The 18,023-nt window shown below is 39.6% G+C and overlaps 1 protein-coding gene across 1 annotated transcript; it reads left to right on the forward strand.

The window, feature by feature from the left end:
* Window positions 1-7,281: 7,281 nt before the first annotated feature.
* LOC309811192 (ras-related protein Rab-8B-like) lies at window positions 7,282-13,070 on the forward strand (the record flags this gene model as incomplete). The annotated part of the gene is made up of 3 exons (XM_082633785.1): window positions 7,282-7,309; window positions 7,796-7,896; window positions 11,621-13,070. The coding sequence occupies 3 exons, from the start codon at window positions 7,282-7,284 to the stop codon at window positions 12,122-12,124; spliced, it is 633 nt and encodes a 210-aa protein (XP_082489911.1). The 3' UTR covers window positions 12,125-13,070.
* Window positions 13,071-18,023: the final 4,953 nt, after the last annotated feature.

Consider the following 18,023-nt stretch of genomic DNA (forward strand, 5'->3'; position numbering starts at 1 on the left):
AATAAAAGTGTTTTTCTTTTATCAGTTCTGGAGGCCTAATATTCAAAAGGGGTATTACGGGGCAGAAAACAAGAAGTTGGCATTGTTCTAGATGCTTCAGGGGAGAATCTGTTTCTTGTCCAGTTTCTTAAAACTGTTGGCTTATGGTCACATCACTCCAATATCTGCTTCTTTGGTCATATCACCTTCTCCTTTCTGTGACCTGTTGCCTTCCTTTTCTAAGGATCTTTCTGACTACATTAGACACACCCAAAAATCCAGGAAAATCACCTCATATCAAAACCCTTAACCTAATCACATAGGTATGTCCCCTTTTACCACATAAGGTAATGTATTCTGATTTTAGAACATGGACAATTTTGGGGGACAACTATTTAGCCTACCACAAGAAGCATCTATTTATCTTTTAAAATGAGAAAATATGATACAAAACTGCCATCCAGAAATCAGTAAAGTTTTACCTACTCTTTGGAAAAGGAGTTTGTTTTTTGGGCAATAAACCTATACGAATTGTACATTGTATCAGGTAGAAATGTGTAATATAATTTTTACCCACAAGTATGACTGCTAGAGTACTGTTAATAACTCAAGTTTGATAGATTTATAATTGATCTACTTTTGTTCTGTGCTTTTACTAAATATGAATCATTGTGTTCTGTACATCAAAATATGCAGAAAAATAAATGTTTCATTAAAGCAAATGAAGGAAATTCACCCTCAGCTCAGTATACATTGATTTTCAGCTTGAAGACTATCTTTACTACCAGAAGGAATGTAAAGTGTACTTTAAAAAGGGAGCTTATATATAGTATATAGAATCCATAAAATGTGAGGAAAATACCTTAATGTAGAATCCAGGGATTTTCTACCTTCATGGATTTCCTCTGCCTATGCTAATCATTCCACTTGGCTTTCAAAGAAAATTATCAGCAAGGTTCTTAAGAAGCAGGAAATATTTTCAACTAAGTTAATAAATGTTTATATGATAATACTCTCAGGCCATTTTGATGTTTACCTATCCCACTACTTAAATATTCCACTTTACATTATTCTGCTCTGCTTTAGCTTCTGTTCTAAACCCAGACAATGAATACAATGAATCATGTTTCAGAGAACACAGTCCCCATTGTAACTCAATGACATATATATTCTCAGTAGGAATCAATTGTTAATGTTTGCTCTGTCTCAATATTACTATTTACTCCATAAGTGTAGAAGTTAGTACACTAAAGGGGAGAGAGAGAGAGAATGAATACGGGAGAGAGAGATTTTAAGGAGTTGGCTTGCAAGACTGTGAGGGCTGGCAAGTCTAAATCTGCAGGGCTGACCAGCAGGCTGGAAACTCAGGCAGGGTTTGTACTTTAGTCTTCAGGCAGAATTCCCTCTTCTTTGGGAAACATCAGTCTTTTCTCTTCGCAAACTGATGCGATGAGGCCCATACACATCATAGAGGGTGATATGCTTTACTTAAGGTCTACTTATTATTTAATGTTAATCACATCTAAAAACAAACAGACAAAGTTCACAGTAGCTAATGTTTGGCCAAACACTGGGCACCAGAATCTAGCCAAGTTGGCACATAGAAGTAACCATCACAGTCAGGAACTAAAATCTCTATGGAATGAATATGATAACCCCATGGATGTAGAAGACTGAAAAAAGAGAGTTAGAAGGTGGCAGGTCTGGACCAGAAGATTAGAATCTCAGTGCTGAACAACAAACCTTGCATTCTTATTTCTAAGTGAAAGTAGCCAATCTGAAAAGGCTACCTACTGTATGATTCCAGCCACATGACATTCTGGGAAAGGCAAAATTGTGGAGACAGTAAAAAGATCAGTGGCTGCTGGGGGTGAAGATGGGAAGAGATGAATAGGCAGAGCACAGAGGATTTTTAGGGCAGTGAAAACACTGCAAGATATTGTAATGATTATGATGGATATGTCATTATACTTTTACGTACACCCATAGAGTATACACACTAAGAGTGAACCCTAAGGTAAACTGTGGGCTTTGGGTGATTATGATTTGTCAATGTAGGTTCATCCTTGGTAAAAATGTACTTTTTGATGAGTGATATTAATAATGGGAGAGTCGGGCTTCCCTGGTGGCGCAGTGGTTGAGAGTCCGCCTGCCGATGCAGGGGACACAGGTTCGTGCCCCGGTCCGGGAAGATCCCACATGCCGCAGAGCAGCTGGGCCCATGAGCCATGGCTGCTGAGCCTGCGCGTCTGGAGCCTGTGCTCTGCAACGGGAGAGGCCCGCGTACCACAAAACAAAACAACAAAAAATAATAATATTAATAATGGTAGAGTCTATGCATGTGAGGGGGCAGGGGCTATATGAGAAATCTTTGTACTTGCCTCTCAATTGTGTTGTAAATCTAAAACTGCTCAGAAAATAGTCTTAAAAACAGACAAACCAAAAGCTACGTTTTTGGGGAGAGGAGCAAGTCAATATGGTTTAGATATAGAAGCAGGAACAAGAAGTAAGTAGGTCAGCTAGTAGACTAGTACTGCATAGCTTACACCGTGCTTTTACATGTTTTATTCCTTTTAATTTCATTATTGGAACACTCTTAAAATTAAGGTAGTTTACTTGTCACTCATTCACATAACACATTTACTGAGTGGCTGACGTGTGCCCGATCACATGGGAAATACCGTGGAGGACAGAGTCTCTGCGTTCTTGAAGATTTTTGAGGAACAAACTGAGATACTGAGAGGGAAGATGGCAATTCAAAGGCTTTTCTGTAATTAAAAAGAATCTACCTCTTCTCATAAGGTGCTTTTATGTGTTATCATTCCACATTGTCCTGTGTATTTTTGAGTCTATTTATCTCTGGATGAAGAACTGAGATGTACAGATTGTCACATTACAGACAGGCATTCTCAATTTACCAGTTACTTTCTGATTTTATTCTCAAGGCCATGCTATGAGATGATTTGAAAACTGACAGAGAAAATTGCCTTAGGGACTCTAATAAAAGCTAAAGAATTAGAATTTGTTGTGATTATGGTGTGTTGAGAATGGTTTAATAGCTAATACAAAATGATACAGTCATGGTTCAAGGAATTTTAACATTTAGTTTTATGTCTGTAAATTTAGGATTATGGCACCAGAGTTTATACACAATTTTACAGAAATGTCAACATGTTATTTTAAAATATACATACCCTATGGTTAGGGGGCAAAAGAGGTAACCCAAGAGATCCCTGAGTCCACTTTACCATTTTAAGGATTTAAGAGAAGTATAATTGAAATGTTTCTAGTTTGTATTAAAGGGCAGAAAAAGAATTTCTCTGGGATTACAGTGAAACTGTACAGTGAAACTTTCTCAGAATCTAGATATTATTCTTTATTCTCAATTTTTGCTTTGTTTAAGAAAGTGTTAGAAATAAACTAAGACAGTAAAAAATTAATGCCAGCGTAACTAGCTGAATATTTAAAATTCAATATATTTAGTTGTATCTTTTTTTTTTTTGGCGGTACGCGGGCCTCTCACTGTTGTGACCTCTCAACCACTGCGCCACCAGGGAAGCCCTTAGTTGTATCTTTTAAACACAGTGATAAAACTAATTTTGGAAAGAATACTTGATTTTTTTGTTATTGTTTTTCTGCCACTTAAAGGACTAATGTTAGGGCTAAACATTAAAACATAATTCATTCTGTTATTCAGACTATGCAATTTCTATTATTTTGTCTTCTAGTTTACCAATTCTCTCCTCTGTACTCTCCATTCCACTGTTGAGCCCGTTCACTGAGCTTTCATTCAGTTGGTAGTTTGGGATTTTTTGTTTGTTTGTTTGTTTTTAGTTGTAAAACTTGGTTCTCCTCTATATGTTATGTTTCTTTGCTGAGATTTCCTATTTCTTTGCTCGGGCTTTCTATTTTTCATTTGTGTCAAGCATGTTATTAATTGCTGTAAAAACATTGTTTTCATGGCTGCTTTATTTATTTATCTTTTCAGATAACTCTAACATTGCTCATCTCAGTGTTGCCATCTACTGACTGTCTTTTTTCATCCAATCTCCGATTCTTTTTTTTTAAATTAATTAATTAATTTTCTTTATCTTTTTGGCTGCGGCGGGTGTTAGTTGTGACATGTGGGATCTTCATTGAAGCATGCAGGATCTTTCATTGCAGTGCAGTTTTCTCTCTAGTTGTGGATTTCAAGTTTGCTCTCTCTAGTTGTGGCACGCAGGCTCCGGAGCTTGGGGGCTCTGTAGTTTTTTGCAGCACTTGGGCTCTCTCGTTGAGGCCCTGGGCTCAGTAGTTGTGACAAGCGGACTTAGTTGCCCCGTGGCATGTAGGATCTTAATTCCCCGACCAGGGATCAAACCCTCGCCCTCTGCATTGGAAGGTGGATTTTTTACCACTGGACCACAGGGAAGTCCCGTCCCTGATTCTTGATATGAGATGATTTTCATTTAAAACTTGGACAATTTCATATTATAAGAGTCTGTGTCTTATTTAAACCTTTGTTTTAACTGGCTTTCTCTGACACCATGCCAGGAGGAGAAGGAGACCTTCTCAAAAGTCTTCAAGGAGACAGAGACCATTTGTTCTCCACTGTATTTCCCATGTGAGAACATATTTGCACATGGGAGCCACTCAGTAAATGTGTTATGTGAATGAGTGAAGGGTGAGCTACCCAACTATGAGGAGTGTTCATACTTGACTGAAATGTTAAGTAGAGGTATAAGCTCAGGTTCTCCAATTAACATCTTCTGACACCCTGCAGTGGGGGGCGAGGTGACCCTCCTCGTAACTGCTAGAATGGGACGTGGGTTTCAGCTCTTCACATGGTCTCCATGGATACTGTGGTGTGGTGAAGGGGTCCTCATTACAAGTGGGCAATGATAAAAGCCCTGACTCTTCGCTAGGCCTCCTCTGACACCACCCCAATGGAGAAGGGGAGGTGACATCTTGTAACTGCCAAGTGGAAGTGGAAACCCAAGCTTCCCATAGAGTCTCCACTGACATGAGGAGATGGTGGCTTCATTATCAGCTGGCAGGGATGAAAGTTCCAGCTCCCTCTTTGGCCTCTCTGACACTCCCTGACATTTGTGTTGGGAGACCTCATGGCAGCCTTGCAAAAATGGAAAACTAACTCTCCACTCAGCCTTTGCTGGCACTGTGTAGCCACAGTTTTTCCTGTGGTGTCTTCCTGGAGTACACAGATAATTGTCTAAAAGTTTTGTTTTGTTAAGCTGAACCTTTCCTGTTCCTTTGACTAGAGAGAGCAGGCTTCTGTTTAGACTTACTTTGGTCAGTGCCTATCAAAGATTCTAGGTTGCTAGATCTTCAGCTCTAGGGATCCCAAGGTCCCAAGCCAGTCTGCCTTCTCCTCTTATGTTTATTTTTTATATAATGTTCAGGGATTTTTAGTTTATTAGTGGTAGGAATAAGGAAAAATCCGTCTTTCTCTCTTGGTTTATTTTTTATATTTTTGATATAATGTTATTAGTGTGATAAATACATTTTAATCTGTTTCTGCTTTGGTCTATGTTGTCAATCCTAATGATTCTGACTTTGCTTGTATTCAGAATGACAGCAGATTTTTAGTTCTGTGAAATTATTAAATCCTGACAAAAAAATAAATGCTTGCTTGACCCACCCCAAAGCAATCATTTGGGGATAATATATTTTGTCATTGAACAATGAAGCAGTGGCTTGTGATTACTATGAATATATTTTCAGGCAACTCCATGAGAAATAAGCTGAAAACATTAAACTTTTGATGATCTGTTATTGGGAAAAACAAAGTTAATTGTTCATATCATAAAGTCTTTGCTTTTAACAGAGTTGTAAAAACCTATAATAAAAGTAAAGAAAAAAATTTAAAAAGCTTAATTCTGTGATATAAAGAAAAAACGATTTTCATATTTCAAATAAAATAATAATTAATTTCTTCATCAAAGCCCTCAATGAAAGACCCTGAAATGTTTTCAGGGAGAATCTCATTAGCAGTATTAGTTTGGGGAAAACATATGCAAAGCCAGTCAGCCTAGATAACAGATTCTCAAGCCTAATGTAAACTGTGATGTCAATTGCAAAAACAAAAACAAAGCTGTGGTCTTCACTCCCACATGGAAAAGTGTAGTTCTATAGAGCCACTTGAAATGTTTGCCCGAATTCATAGTCCCATGATGTATTAAGCCAAGCTGCATCTGGGTTAGACTCTCACTTGCGTAACTTTCATATTAGAAATAACTTTTCGATAAAGATTTTCTGAAGGTTAGATTACAGAATAGTCTTGATGTATGTTCAGGATAAAATATGGTCTCTTAGTAACCTGAAAGTGTCAAGGCAAAAATAGTCAAAAAAAGAGGTTACAGCTGTTTTCAAAACGTAGGAATGCATACTCGAACTTTTAATCAGGAGAAAGTGGTTTGAGTTCTAGTTCCATCATGGAATCAAGTCACTTAGCCATTCTAAGGTTCCTCCTTCCATTTGGAAAACAATTTTTACTGTGTATATAGTATGAATTACATCAATTGTGTCATGTAGGTCTCAGAGACCCAGTGGAGGACCAAATAAGTTCATTTATTTTATTCATTGAACAAATAAATATGATTTGCTTCTTACATGACAGACACTGGGGAATCAGAAGCCAGGTAAGCAAAATCTGGCTGATCTTACTGTCAGAGGCAGTAACGTCAAGAGATCAGGAAGGCCTCTCAGGAAGGTGACACCTCAATCTAGGGGTAAATAGAGGAGATGACCTTCTGGACAAGAGTACGTTTAGGGGAAAGATGAAGGTCCACACTCTTTCTAAATGTGGTGCAAAATATGTGTGTACATTTTTCTTGAAAGAGTGATCCTATAACTTTTACCTGAATAGCAAAAGGTCTCTGACTCCCAGCATGTCAAGAACTATTGACATATATACACTAAAATGTATAAAATAGATAACTAATAAGAACCTGCTGTATAGCACAGGGAACCCCACTTCGCTGTACAGTAGAGATCAACACAACATTGTAAAACAACTATACCCCAATTAAAAAAAACAAAAACAAAAATCTATTGTCTTAAAGGAAGAATAGGATTTAACCAGAGTAAAGCGAGGGCCAGTGAGGTGTCCTAGACAGAGGGGTCAACACGAGCAAGGATACAAAGATATAGAGAATTAGAAATAGATCCCAGAGCACAGTGTGCTTACCTTGAATCTAAGACTTTTTCTTGTCATCAAAAGGGAGGTATTTAAGGTTTTTAAAGTAAAAGAAAAACATATTCAGATTTAGGGTTAGAAAGATCTCTCTGACAGTTGCATGGAGGATGAATCCAACAACTAGACTAGAAGTTGGTAAGTAGAAACATAATACTAGATTCCAAGACAGACAGGATGATGGCTGGTATTAAAGGAAGAGATGGACTTCATAAAAATTTAGAATAAAAATGATCAAACAATAATATGATTGAATACCAGGAACTCACTGAAATTTATAAAAATCTATATGAGTGACAGTTCCATTTCCAGCAGTATGAAAGAATAGAGATTCTGTTTTCTAATTCGGGCAGAAAACAGAACCTGAGGCAAAGCTTATATGCTAAGGTTTTACTGGGAGGTTGACTCCTAGGCAAGAAAGACAATAATGAGAGGAAATTTGTGGGAGGAAAAGCAAATACAAAGTGATGAGCTACTGGGTGGGCCCTGGGCCTCTTGGAAACATTGCTGGCCGCTCAGTCATGTGGGATGCGTGGAAACACTGCACCTTGAACACCTGGGGGCAGGGAGAAGGGAAAGGCACTTACTCTGTCTTTCTCATCATCTGCTTCTTGTTTCCCAAAGCTTTCGCCGTGGAGCCTTTACTCTCCCGTGCTTCCAAGAGGTGTTACCTGGACCCTACAGTCAGCTTCTGGAGACTTCAGATGCAGAATGAGGCACTTCATGTAAGTCCAGAAGTGGTGGGAAAAGTCAGAGCTTCCTTAGCCCTGTAGGGGTAGCTTGGGTACTGGAGCTTCTTGGGATCCCCCTCAACAGGTATGATGGACCTCAGACAGCCCCTAGGCTTAGGAGATGAGGCAAATTTCCTCGCATAGGTCACAGGTGGCTGGATAAGACCTGGGTCTCTCCTCTCTTCTCCTCCCCTCTCCACCTCCTCCTCCCTATCTACACTTTCTCTCTTCTTTCTCTCCCACTCTTTCCTCCCTTCTTTCTTCTTTTCTTCCTTTCTTCTTTCATATCCCTAATGGAAAATCAAGTATGTAGAATTAAGCATCGCTGTTATACTGAATGTTTGTCCACTAGCTAAAAAATACAGACATAATCCCTGCTTTTCCAAGAATTTACCATATTTATTTGGATCATTTTTCTTTCCCTTTGATCTGGTTTTTTGGTCTTAATTCTTAGATTTCAATAAATTGAATATATTTCACATAATTTTTCTCTAGTTCGATTTAGTATTTTCACTCTCAAAGTTTAATTACTTGGAGAAGGTGATTTTCTTTATTTTAATATAATACAGTGAAGAAAGATGTGTCTAGTTATGTAGTATAAGAGTTTTAGAAAGAGAGTGTATATATGTATTTGTGTGTATGTGCCTGTGTGCATGTTTGTAGGGGGGTATATTTGTTTTTCATTCCCAAAATGTAGGAAAGTAAAAGAGTAATGGTGCAGGCAGAAGTGAATTAGAGGATATTTAGACACTGATTAGTTTGAACTTCATGAAGAAGAAAGAGAAAAAAATCTGTTATGACATCAGACATTTTGAATTGACTCAAGTCAGAAAGACATAGGGCAAACAAACTAGAGAGCATCACTGAACTTGGAAAATCAAGTAGAAATAGATCAACACTCTCCCTATTATCAATAGAATTTATAGCTTCATGGGAGACATCCAGATAAGTTCAAAAAGAGTTCATATTTTGTGTATTTATTTATGATATGATGCCAATTGTCTCAGACATACAGAATCTAAGTACTTAATATTATGGTTGCTTATTTCATTTTATTTGTCTTTATTGTTTTCTGCCTTCTATAATTGCTTAATTAAATTTTGTTTTTATGTGTCACCATCAATTCTTGAGCCCCCTGTGTCTTTTAGAGTAAGAAAATAAATATGTAACACCACTTGCAGGCTAGGATGTTGAGCAGGGATTCAATTGGTACCACTGTGAATGTCCTCCATGAGCTGGAAATCAGTAAGGTGACTTCTCAGTTTGCCAAGCGGTCCATAAACCATAAATAGGCTCATGTCTGTTGTTCTGTCATAATTATTAATAGCACATCCACTTACTCTCAAAAGTGTCCTGGTTTAGATGATAAATAAAAGAACTCAAAAATGAGGGCAAGAAGATTGCCATCAGGAAGTTAAAGTACAGAATTAATAGAATGGATCAATTCAGAGACAGGCAGGTACATCTTATAGCCAGAATAAAAGTCACTAGAAAGTAATAGCATATCTAAAGAAACACTATTTCAATCAGAGAAGAGTCAGTGAGTAATAGAAGCCTAGAAAAATAATTGTCACAGATTCTGCTTGTGCAAGCATGACCCAAGTGTGGTGATGTCTTGGATCAGGACATTTCCATAGCATTTTAAGCACCGAAAACTCCTCACTTTATTATGAAGATGAATGTATACAACAATCACAACATGAATATTAATCCTTTGGAGTCTACAGCTTTCTTCCGGTGCTCTAATATTGCATTTATGAAGCAGCCTTCTGGATTATCTTTTGACTTTTCTTGTAGGGCTGTACACACTCATTCTTTTATTCAACTTTTATTTAACATCTACCATGTGTCAAGAAATGTGATGGACAGTGGGGATACTAAGATGGATCATGCTCTCAGACATCTCACAGCCATGTTGAGAGAGAGAATGAGAGAGGGAGAGAGGGAGAGGAAGGTAAAATAATTATTGATTGGTATGATAAATGTGATGGTGGTCACACACAAGATGCTATGGAAGCATCAAACCATGGGAGCTGGGAATAGAGAGTGAAGAAAGTCAAGGCAGGTTTCCTGAAGAAGGTGACCTTTAAGTGGGGTTAAGAATAAAATTAATGAAAACAAGTTGACCAGAGGGAATGAGAGTTCATATATTACAGGCAGTGGAGGACACAAAAAGCATTAAGGAGTCTGAAATTTGCACTTGAAGATGCAGTAGCAAGTGTTTTTGTGTTTTGCTTTTTTAACATTTTAGATTCATTTCCTATCTGATCTATGTAGTCCAGTGAAGGTAACAACTATATTTCTCATGATAAACAAACAAATTGCCTTTTTAGTTTTTAACAGCATTCCCATGGGGCTTGGCTACAGGGAATATACTCCCGTTTAGAGTTTTATTAATGTGGAGAATTTTATTCTCAAAATTTGAAAAAAGTTAAATATGGATATAATGGTGAAATTTTGAAAATATGTCCACTTTCCTTACATATAGATCAAGTTCCCTGGCATCCATTCCAATGTCATGGATGTAGAAAATGAGAGGCACAAATAACATGCAAGAAAGGGCTATTAAATGTAGGCAAAGTCACTGACTGACAGAAAGGGTAAATAAAAGAAAAATCCTGGGTCCGTGTCAGAGAGAATAAAAAGCAAAGCAAGAAGAAAAGTGAGTGGCTAGATACCTGTACCTGCACTGTCTCGTCTGGGGTAAACTTCCAGATATGGACTTGGTGTTAGAAACAGAGAAACAAGAGGTATTTAATATCTGTTCCCCACATTGAATATTTGGGGAGAGATGAGCACAGAGTTGCTCAGAATCAATATGCAACAGTCACATTCTGGCAAAATGATAACATACCATGGTTTGAGAGAGAGAGATAGAGCCTAAAAGTTACCAATCCTACATCTCCTGTGGTTCCCATAAGGTAAAGAAGAGATTCAGAATTTCACAGAAACCTCATGATATTGTAAGAAAATAGCTCATAGAATAAGATTTACCTCTGGTAGAGACAAAATCTTTCTCAAACCAGACTCAGGATCAACATCAATCAGAAATGTCTACATTACCTACAACAGATAAAGTGGTACCAAGTGATCAAGAAAGGACTAGTGGGCCTTACCAAACCAAGAGAACAACCACAAATTTGCCACCTCCAGGCTCTACAGTGAATACCATCTTAAGGTACAAAGATCTGAGAGAATACAGAGGGCAGAAGGCAGATATAAATCCCTACCCCAGCAACATCATACCTTCTTTTCATTGACATCTTGGGGACGAGGAGGTGATGGAGAAGAGATATGAAAGACTGAACATTTACCCAATAGACATCAAAGGACCCTCTAAAAGACTATCTAGGGAATTCCCTGGTTGTCTAGTGGTTAGGACTCTGCGCTTTCACTGCCAAGGGCCCAGTTTCGATCCCTGGTCAGGGAACTAAGATCCCACAAGCCATGCAGCACGCCCCCCCCCCCAAAAAAAAGACCATCTAGGACCAATTAAGTTAGAATCTTAGAATTTGGGGAAGGGAGCAGGCCTAGTCATGAGTATTTTTATTTTTCTTTTAAGTTCTTGAGGTAATTCTAAAGTGCAGCCAGGGCTAAAAGCCCTTTTAGCTATTTCAGCGCTAGCCAGAAAGATGCAGGGAACATTTATTAACATGTATGTAAAGTACTTGCTAACTGTATAAAATAAATCTGCAGGCTTTCTCATCCCTGCCTTCAGATAGGAACTGATTTTAAAATCAGAATGATAGAACTAGATGGAAAGAAAATTAAGCTTCAGATATGGGACACAGCGGGTCAGGAAAGATTTCGAACCATCACGACAGCATACTATAGAGGAGCTATGGGAATTATGCTGGTCTATGACATCACAAATGAAAAGTCCTTTGACAATATTAAAAATTGGATAAGAAACATTGAAGAGCATGCCTCTTCAGATGTTGAAAGAATGATCCTGGGCAACAAATGTGATATGAATGACAAAAGACAAGTGTCAAAAGAAAGAGGGGAGAAGTTAGCAATTGACTATGGGATTAAATTCTTGGAGACAAGCGCAAAATCCAGTACGAATGTAGAAGAGGCATTTTTTACACTTGCACGGGATATAATGACAAAACTCAACAGAAAAATGAATGACAGCAATTTATCAGGGGCAGGTGGACCAGTGAAAATAACAGAAAACCGATCAAAGAAGACCAGTTTCTTCCGTTGTTCGCTACTTTGATGAACTCTTTCTGAGAGACTGCAGCACACCTAGAGGACCCTTTCCTGCTTCTCTGAAAGCACAGGTCACCCAGCCTCAGAATCATCCTGTCTGGCTGCTACTGAGAGCACCGCTGAACCTAGACCTAGATTCTGCACACAGAATGTGCAGTGGATTCCAATCTCATGGCCCATCAAGATAACAGGCTTCTTCTTTCAAACGTGGAAACAATGAAGTGGAGACACGTGCAGGACTTAACTTGTTTTTCCTCTGTTTTACTGCGTGTTGCAGAAGCTGCTATCTTTTTCTTTTTCACTTTGCACATCAGTTGTTAGCCTTTCCTTGTTACAGCACAATCTGAGATTCATATCTGCACACTTCTGTCTGATGAGTTTCTAGACAAATTTGCATTCGGGAATGTTTAAAAAAAGAGTAGAACATTTAAAGCAGAGGTTAATATACGAAAATTATAGCATATCTGGTTAGGTTCATATGGCCAAATGTTATTGCATTGATAGCATTTATTTAAGGGCTCTGATTTTCTTAAATAAAAGAGTCATTAAATTCTGATAAAATTTATCTTAAAAATTCATAAAAATGCCCATCTGTTCATCAAAGGCCACAGTTTCTTTATTTCTTCAGATTGTTTAGAGTTTTGCTTCATTCCTGACTTTTTTGCCAGAGAGTCTGGGTAGCTGAATAAATCACTTTTTCAGGTGATTTATTGATTACCTCTGCCTAATCTATTGACACTGCATTTGGAAATCCCTTTAATGTCGCTTTTCTTGAGTTTTGTATTTGTTCTTCTTTCCTATGTTTGACCTATTATAATCACTCACCTAAAACATAACATATTGAACATTGTTGTCTGTTTCTAAGTGTAAGCTTCTTAAACTGAAATTTTACATAGACAGACACACTATTTAGGGTTTTATTTCAGCATCTAATTGTTGTTCTGTCACATCAGCAAACATAATGTATTTTGTCTTAGATTCACTCCTTAGCTGTTGGTTTAGTAGTAATGCCCAATTCTTATCATAATCCCTGTCTACAAGAATTAACAAGAGTTATATTTAGACTTAGTTCACAGAACGCTTACCTATAGGGATAGAGATTAATTTGTGGATATAAATTTCATAGAGATAGCTCTTGGTAATGGTGAAAATAATGATTTTTTTTAAATTTGGGCATTTTTAAAAAAAATAAGATTAATTAGACCTAGTGCAGCCTCTAGGAAAAGTCTTGCCTTTTCATTAGAGCAAATATGAGCGTGGTTTCAGTTTTACAACAGCTGTTGTTGAATGTGTAGAACCCAGTTCCATCCGTTCAGGTGCATTGTTATAGAACCTGGTCCAGCCATTTGGACCAAAGCCAACCAAAAAACTTAGCTGCCTTTCTCACCAAACACTGGTACTGGTATGCCTTTTGTAGATGAAACCAAAAGATATAAAAAAAAAAAAAAAAAAAAAAAAAAAGACCATCTAAATCACAAGGGTCCAAGAGTAAATTAACAAGTACAAGTCTGTTCCCCCACCGTCTTTCATTACTCAGACAAGTGGATTACATGAGTTAGTGTTCTTATGTCCCATCCATTCCATGAAGCATGGAAGGGATCCGGAAGTTCCTCCATGCGTCATGATGATACTGGCTGGAGTGTGGATTGTGGACAGTGGCAGAGCACAGAGCCAGAAAAACTGTTATGGAATTGTTCAGTTAGCCATTGCTACACTCAAAAACTATAATAGCAAACAACAATATGTTGTTATTTTTCACAGTACTGTAGTTTATCACTCTGGACAGTTCTGCTGGATTGCCCTGGGACGACTCATGCACCTGCACTCCTCTGACAGCTCTATTGGGGTGGAAGGGTCCAAGATGTTCTCACTCACCTGCCTGAAAATGGGTAGATGCTGTCAACTGGGTATCTTAATTCTCTTCCACAACACTTCTCATTTTGCAGTAGGCTAACCTGGACTTCCTCACAGCATGGTGATGTCAGGATTTCAAGAAAGCAAGACTAAACTCTGCAACAACACTTTTACCACAGTCTATTGATCAAGGTTGTTCGCAAGACCAGCCTAGATTAAAAAGGATGGAGAAATAGTCTCTGTCTCTTGACTGGAGGCACAAAATTGCCCCATGGATGGAAAAGGCCTGTGGGCATAGGAACATGGAATTTTTTTGGAGGTCTTTATTAACTCTCTCCCAGTGAGGAACAAGATGAGTGCACTACAGAAACTGTAGAGGGTATTGAAAACCTGACTGGGTCTCTGAAGGATCAGCTGCACCAACACATCAAACTAGGGACCGATGAAGCCAAAAATATCGACAAGAGCTCCACTCACCATGTCAGTAACAGTTGCACCTCTAGGACCACTGAATGCAGCTTCCCAATGTGTGAACAGCAGCCTCCCAAGCCTCTTGTTTCAGCATCACCACGTTTGATAAGTCTGCCTTTCTGGCCCCTGAGGGCATCAATACCCTCATTCAGGCAATGCTTCCCCTCACCCTTTGTCCTTTTTCCCTCACCACTTTCCCTTTCCCCTTTGTCCGTTTCCCTCTCCTGATATCGCTCTACTTCTCCTCTCTCTGTCCTCTCCTACTTCTCTCCTATCCTTCTGAGAGGGTGGATGTCAGGCAGCTACAGCATCATTCCTCTCAGCTTGGGATACCATGCTCCCTCTGACCGGCACCTGCTCACCTTGAGGAGTGACAAACAAGCCTGGGAGAAGCTGGCCTCATAATCTGCAGGTCTTGGTCCAGCGGGGTCTCCCTGATGGGAGATTTCTGAGAGTGATAGAGGTCATCCCTCATATCCTATAGTGGCTGGAAGTCTGATCCTTAAAATATTCTCATCTTTATTTTCCTGCCACCAAGGGAAGTCTCCTTGGGAGTGGGCTGAAGAGGCAGATTTCTATAATAACCTGTGGGTTAGAGTCCCACAGAAGACATACAGATGGCTGATTTCTGGGCTTGAGCACCATGATGGGCATGGACACGGTGCTCCTCCTTCACTGGCTCTTTCTGGAAACGTGCAGACTGATGCCTGAAAAGACACTCACAGTGGGTGGGTTGAAACAGCAATCTCTTTCTTTGTCTCGTATCTTTTTCTGTCTTTTCTGTCCCCCCCTCCCTTTACCTCTCCCTTGGTCCTCACCCCTACACTCCCTGCCCTTTCATCCTGGAGACTCTGTCACTAACTCTGGGCAGGGAATTCTGTGATCCCTTTTGTCATTACCCTAGGCCTCAACTCCATCCACCCCCGGAACCTCTAGTTGTTAGCTTCCAGATTCATTTGTAAACATGGGAAACACCCAGGGAATCCCCAAAGACTCTCCTCTGGGTTGCATTCTTAACCATTGGAGACACTTTAAATTCGATGATTTAAAAAGGAATAAGCTGATTTTCTTTTGCAACCCAGCCTGGCCCCAGTATGCCTCGGGTGACCAGGAGAAGTGGCCACAGAATGGATCCCTTAACTTTAAGATCATTTTACAACTGGACCTATTTTGTAAGCAGTCCCCAAAATGAGGACAGGTCCTGTATATGCAGGAGTTTGGAAAACTTTATCAAGACTTTGGTGTGAGGGATTCCTGTCATGTGTGTGTAACTTCTATTCCTGTGTCGCCCTAAAAGATTCGGAGCCAGACCTTCTCACAGACCCCTATTCAACCTCTGACTTGCCATCTGTACACGGAGCCCATTCTCCGGCCCTCGTTTCTTCCCCTTCACCATTTTCTTCAGCCCCCAGACCTCCACCTTCCCCTGTCAAATCAGAAACCCCCAAATCGAAGCCCCCAGTGCTTTCTCCAATGGGGGTTCTGATCAGGTTCAAGTTAGCCCTCACTTTTGCCCCACAAGGCCTTTACCCCCTCCGGGAAGCAGCTGAAGGGAAAGGAGGGGTTACTAGAGTGCACAATGGGGGACCTAGGAATCTGTAAGGAGGGGTTTGGCAGGTTCTCAGAGAACCCTGATAAGTATAGGGATGAATTCATCAGGCTGGGGTTAAGATTCTCCCTGACCTGGCAGGACATCATAGTTATTCTGGCCCACTGTTGCACCCTGGATGAAACAGAGCTAATACTGAGAAAGGCCAGGGGACACACAGATTGCCTATTGGCCACAAATCCACACCACCAAATTTATCAAGCTGGTGGTGGTGCAATCCCACACTGGGACTCTGATGATCATGTAGGCCAGGCTATGATGACACATCACTTGTCTATCAGAAGGAATGAAAAGGTGTATGGTGAAACCTGTAAATTATGGTAAGGTCCAAGAAGTTACACAGGAGAAAGATGAAAACCCTACAGTCTTCCTGAGCCTGGTGACAGTGGCATTCAGGAAGCACACAAGTACAGACCCTGAGTCTTCAGAGGGGAGGTCGCCATGGCCATGCATTTTATCACCCAGTGCACTCCTGATATCAGGAGCAAATTACAAAAGCTTGAAACTCTGCCCCAAACCCCACTGTCAACCTTGGTAGAGGAGGCCTTCAAGGTCTACAGTAACCAAGCCTTAACAGATGAGGCCAATAAGGATAGAATAAGATAGGATATTCTTTGTTCTAATATAGAAAAAAAATGCAGCTTTTGACTGCTCTGATTAAGTGGCCACCTTCAGGTGACCCTAGAGAGCTGAGAAGACCAAACACACAGTCTAGAAGCCGCCTGGACCAAAACCAGTGTGCCTTTTGCAGAAAGAGGGGCACTGGAAGGTGGGGGTGGGGGATATTCAGAGCGCCCTCCTGTGGAATAACCAAAGGACAACCCCAACTGACCCCAGTTCCTCTTGAATCTCTAGGATAAGAGATTTGGACACACAGACTGAGGGAGCCCCAGTGTTGGCCTGGCTTCAGACCCTACTCAACCCATCCTCATCACTCTGGCAGAGCCTTGGGTCACCCTCGACATAGCAGGTAGGAGAACTGAATTTCTTGTGGACACTGGAACCACCTGACTTGGCTGGCTGGCCCCCTCACCAGCCATGACTACTGTGAAGGGAGTTGACAGACAGCCAAAGGTAAGGTGATTTAAACCTTCTCTTACCTGCAAGGTTGGCTCCATTATTATTATTATTATTATTATTATTGATATTATTATTTTTATTGAAGTATAGTTGATTCACAATGTTGTTTTAGTTTCTGGTGTACAGCAAAGTGACTCATATATATATATATATCTTCCTCATATTCTTTTCCTTTATGGTTTATTATAGAATATTGAATATAGTTCCCTGTGCTATACAGTAGGACCTTGTTGTTTATTTTTTATATAGTAGTGTGTATCTGCTAATCCCAAACTCCTAATTTATCCCTTTCCCACCCCGTTTCCCCTTTGGTAACCATAAATTTGTTTTATATGTCTGGGAGTCTGTTTCTGTTTTGTAAACAAGTTCATTTGTATCATACAAGTAATATCATATGGTATTTGTCTTTGTCTGACTTACTTTGCCTAGTATGATAATCTTTGGGTCCATCTCTGTTGCTGCAAATGGCATTATTTCATTCTTTTTTATGACTGAGTAGTATTCCATTATATATATATATGTATATATATATATATATATATCTCACATCTTCTTTATCCATTCATCTGTTGATGGATATTTAGGTAGCTTCTGTGTCTTGGCTATTGTAAATAGCACTTCTGTGAACGTTGAGGTGCATGTATCTTTGTGAATTAGAGTTTTCCCCAGATTTGTGCCCAGGAGTAAGATTGCTGGATCATATGATAACTCTATTTTTAGTTTTTTCAAGGAACTTCCATACTGTTTTCCATAGTGGCTGCACCAATTTACATTCCCTCCAACAGTGTAGGAGGGTTCCCTTTTCTCCACAGGAATCAGGTCCATTATTATTACTCACTCCTTGTCATTTATGCCAGAATACCCTGTCCCTCTCCTCAGAAGAGATTTGCTA

This window comes from Mesoplodon mirus (genome assembly GCF_964341445.2).
Source record: "Mesoplodon mirus genome assembly, chromosome: 10".
In the NCBI taxonomy this organism is placed as follows: Eukaryota; Metazoa; Chordata; class Mammalia; order Artiodactyla; family Ziphiidae; genus Mesoplodon; species Mesoplodon mirus.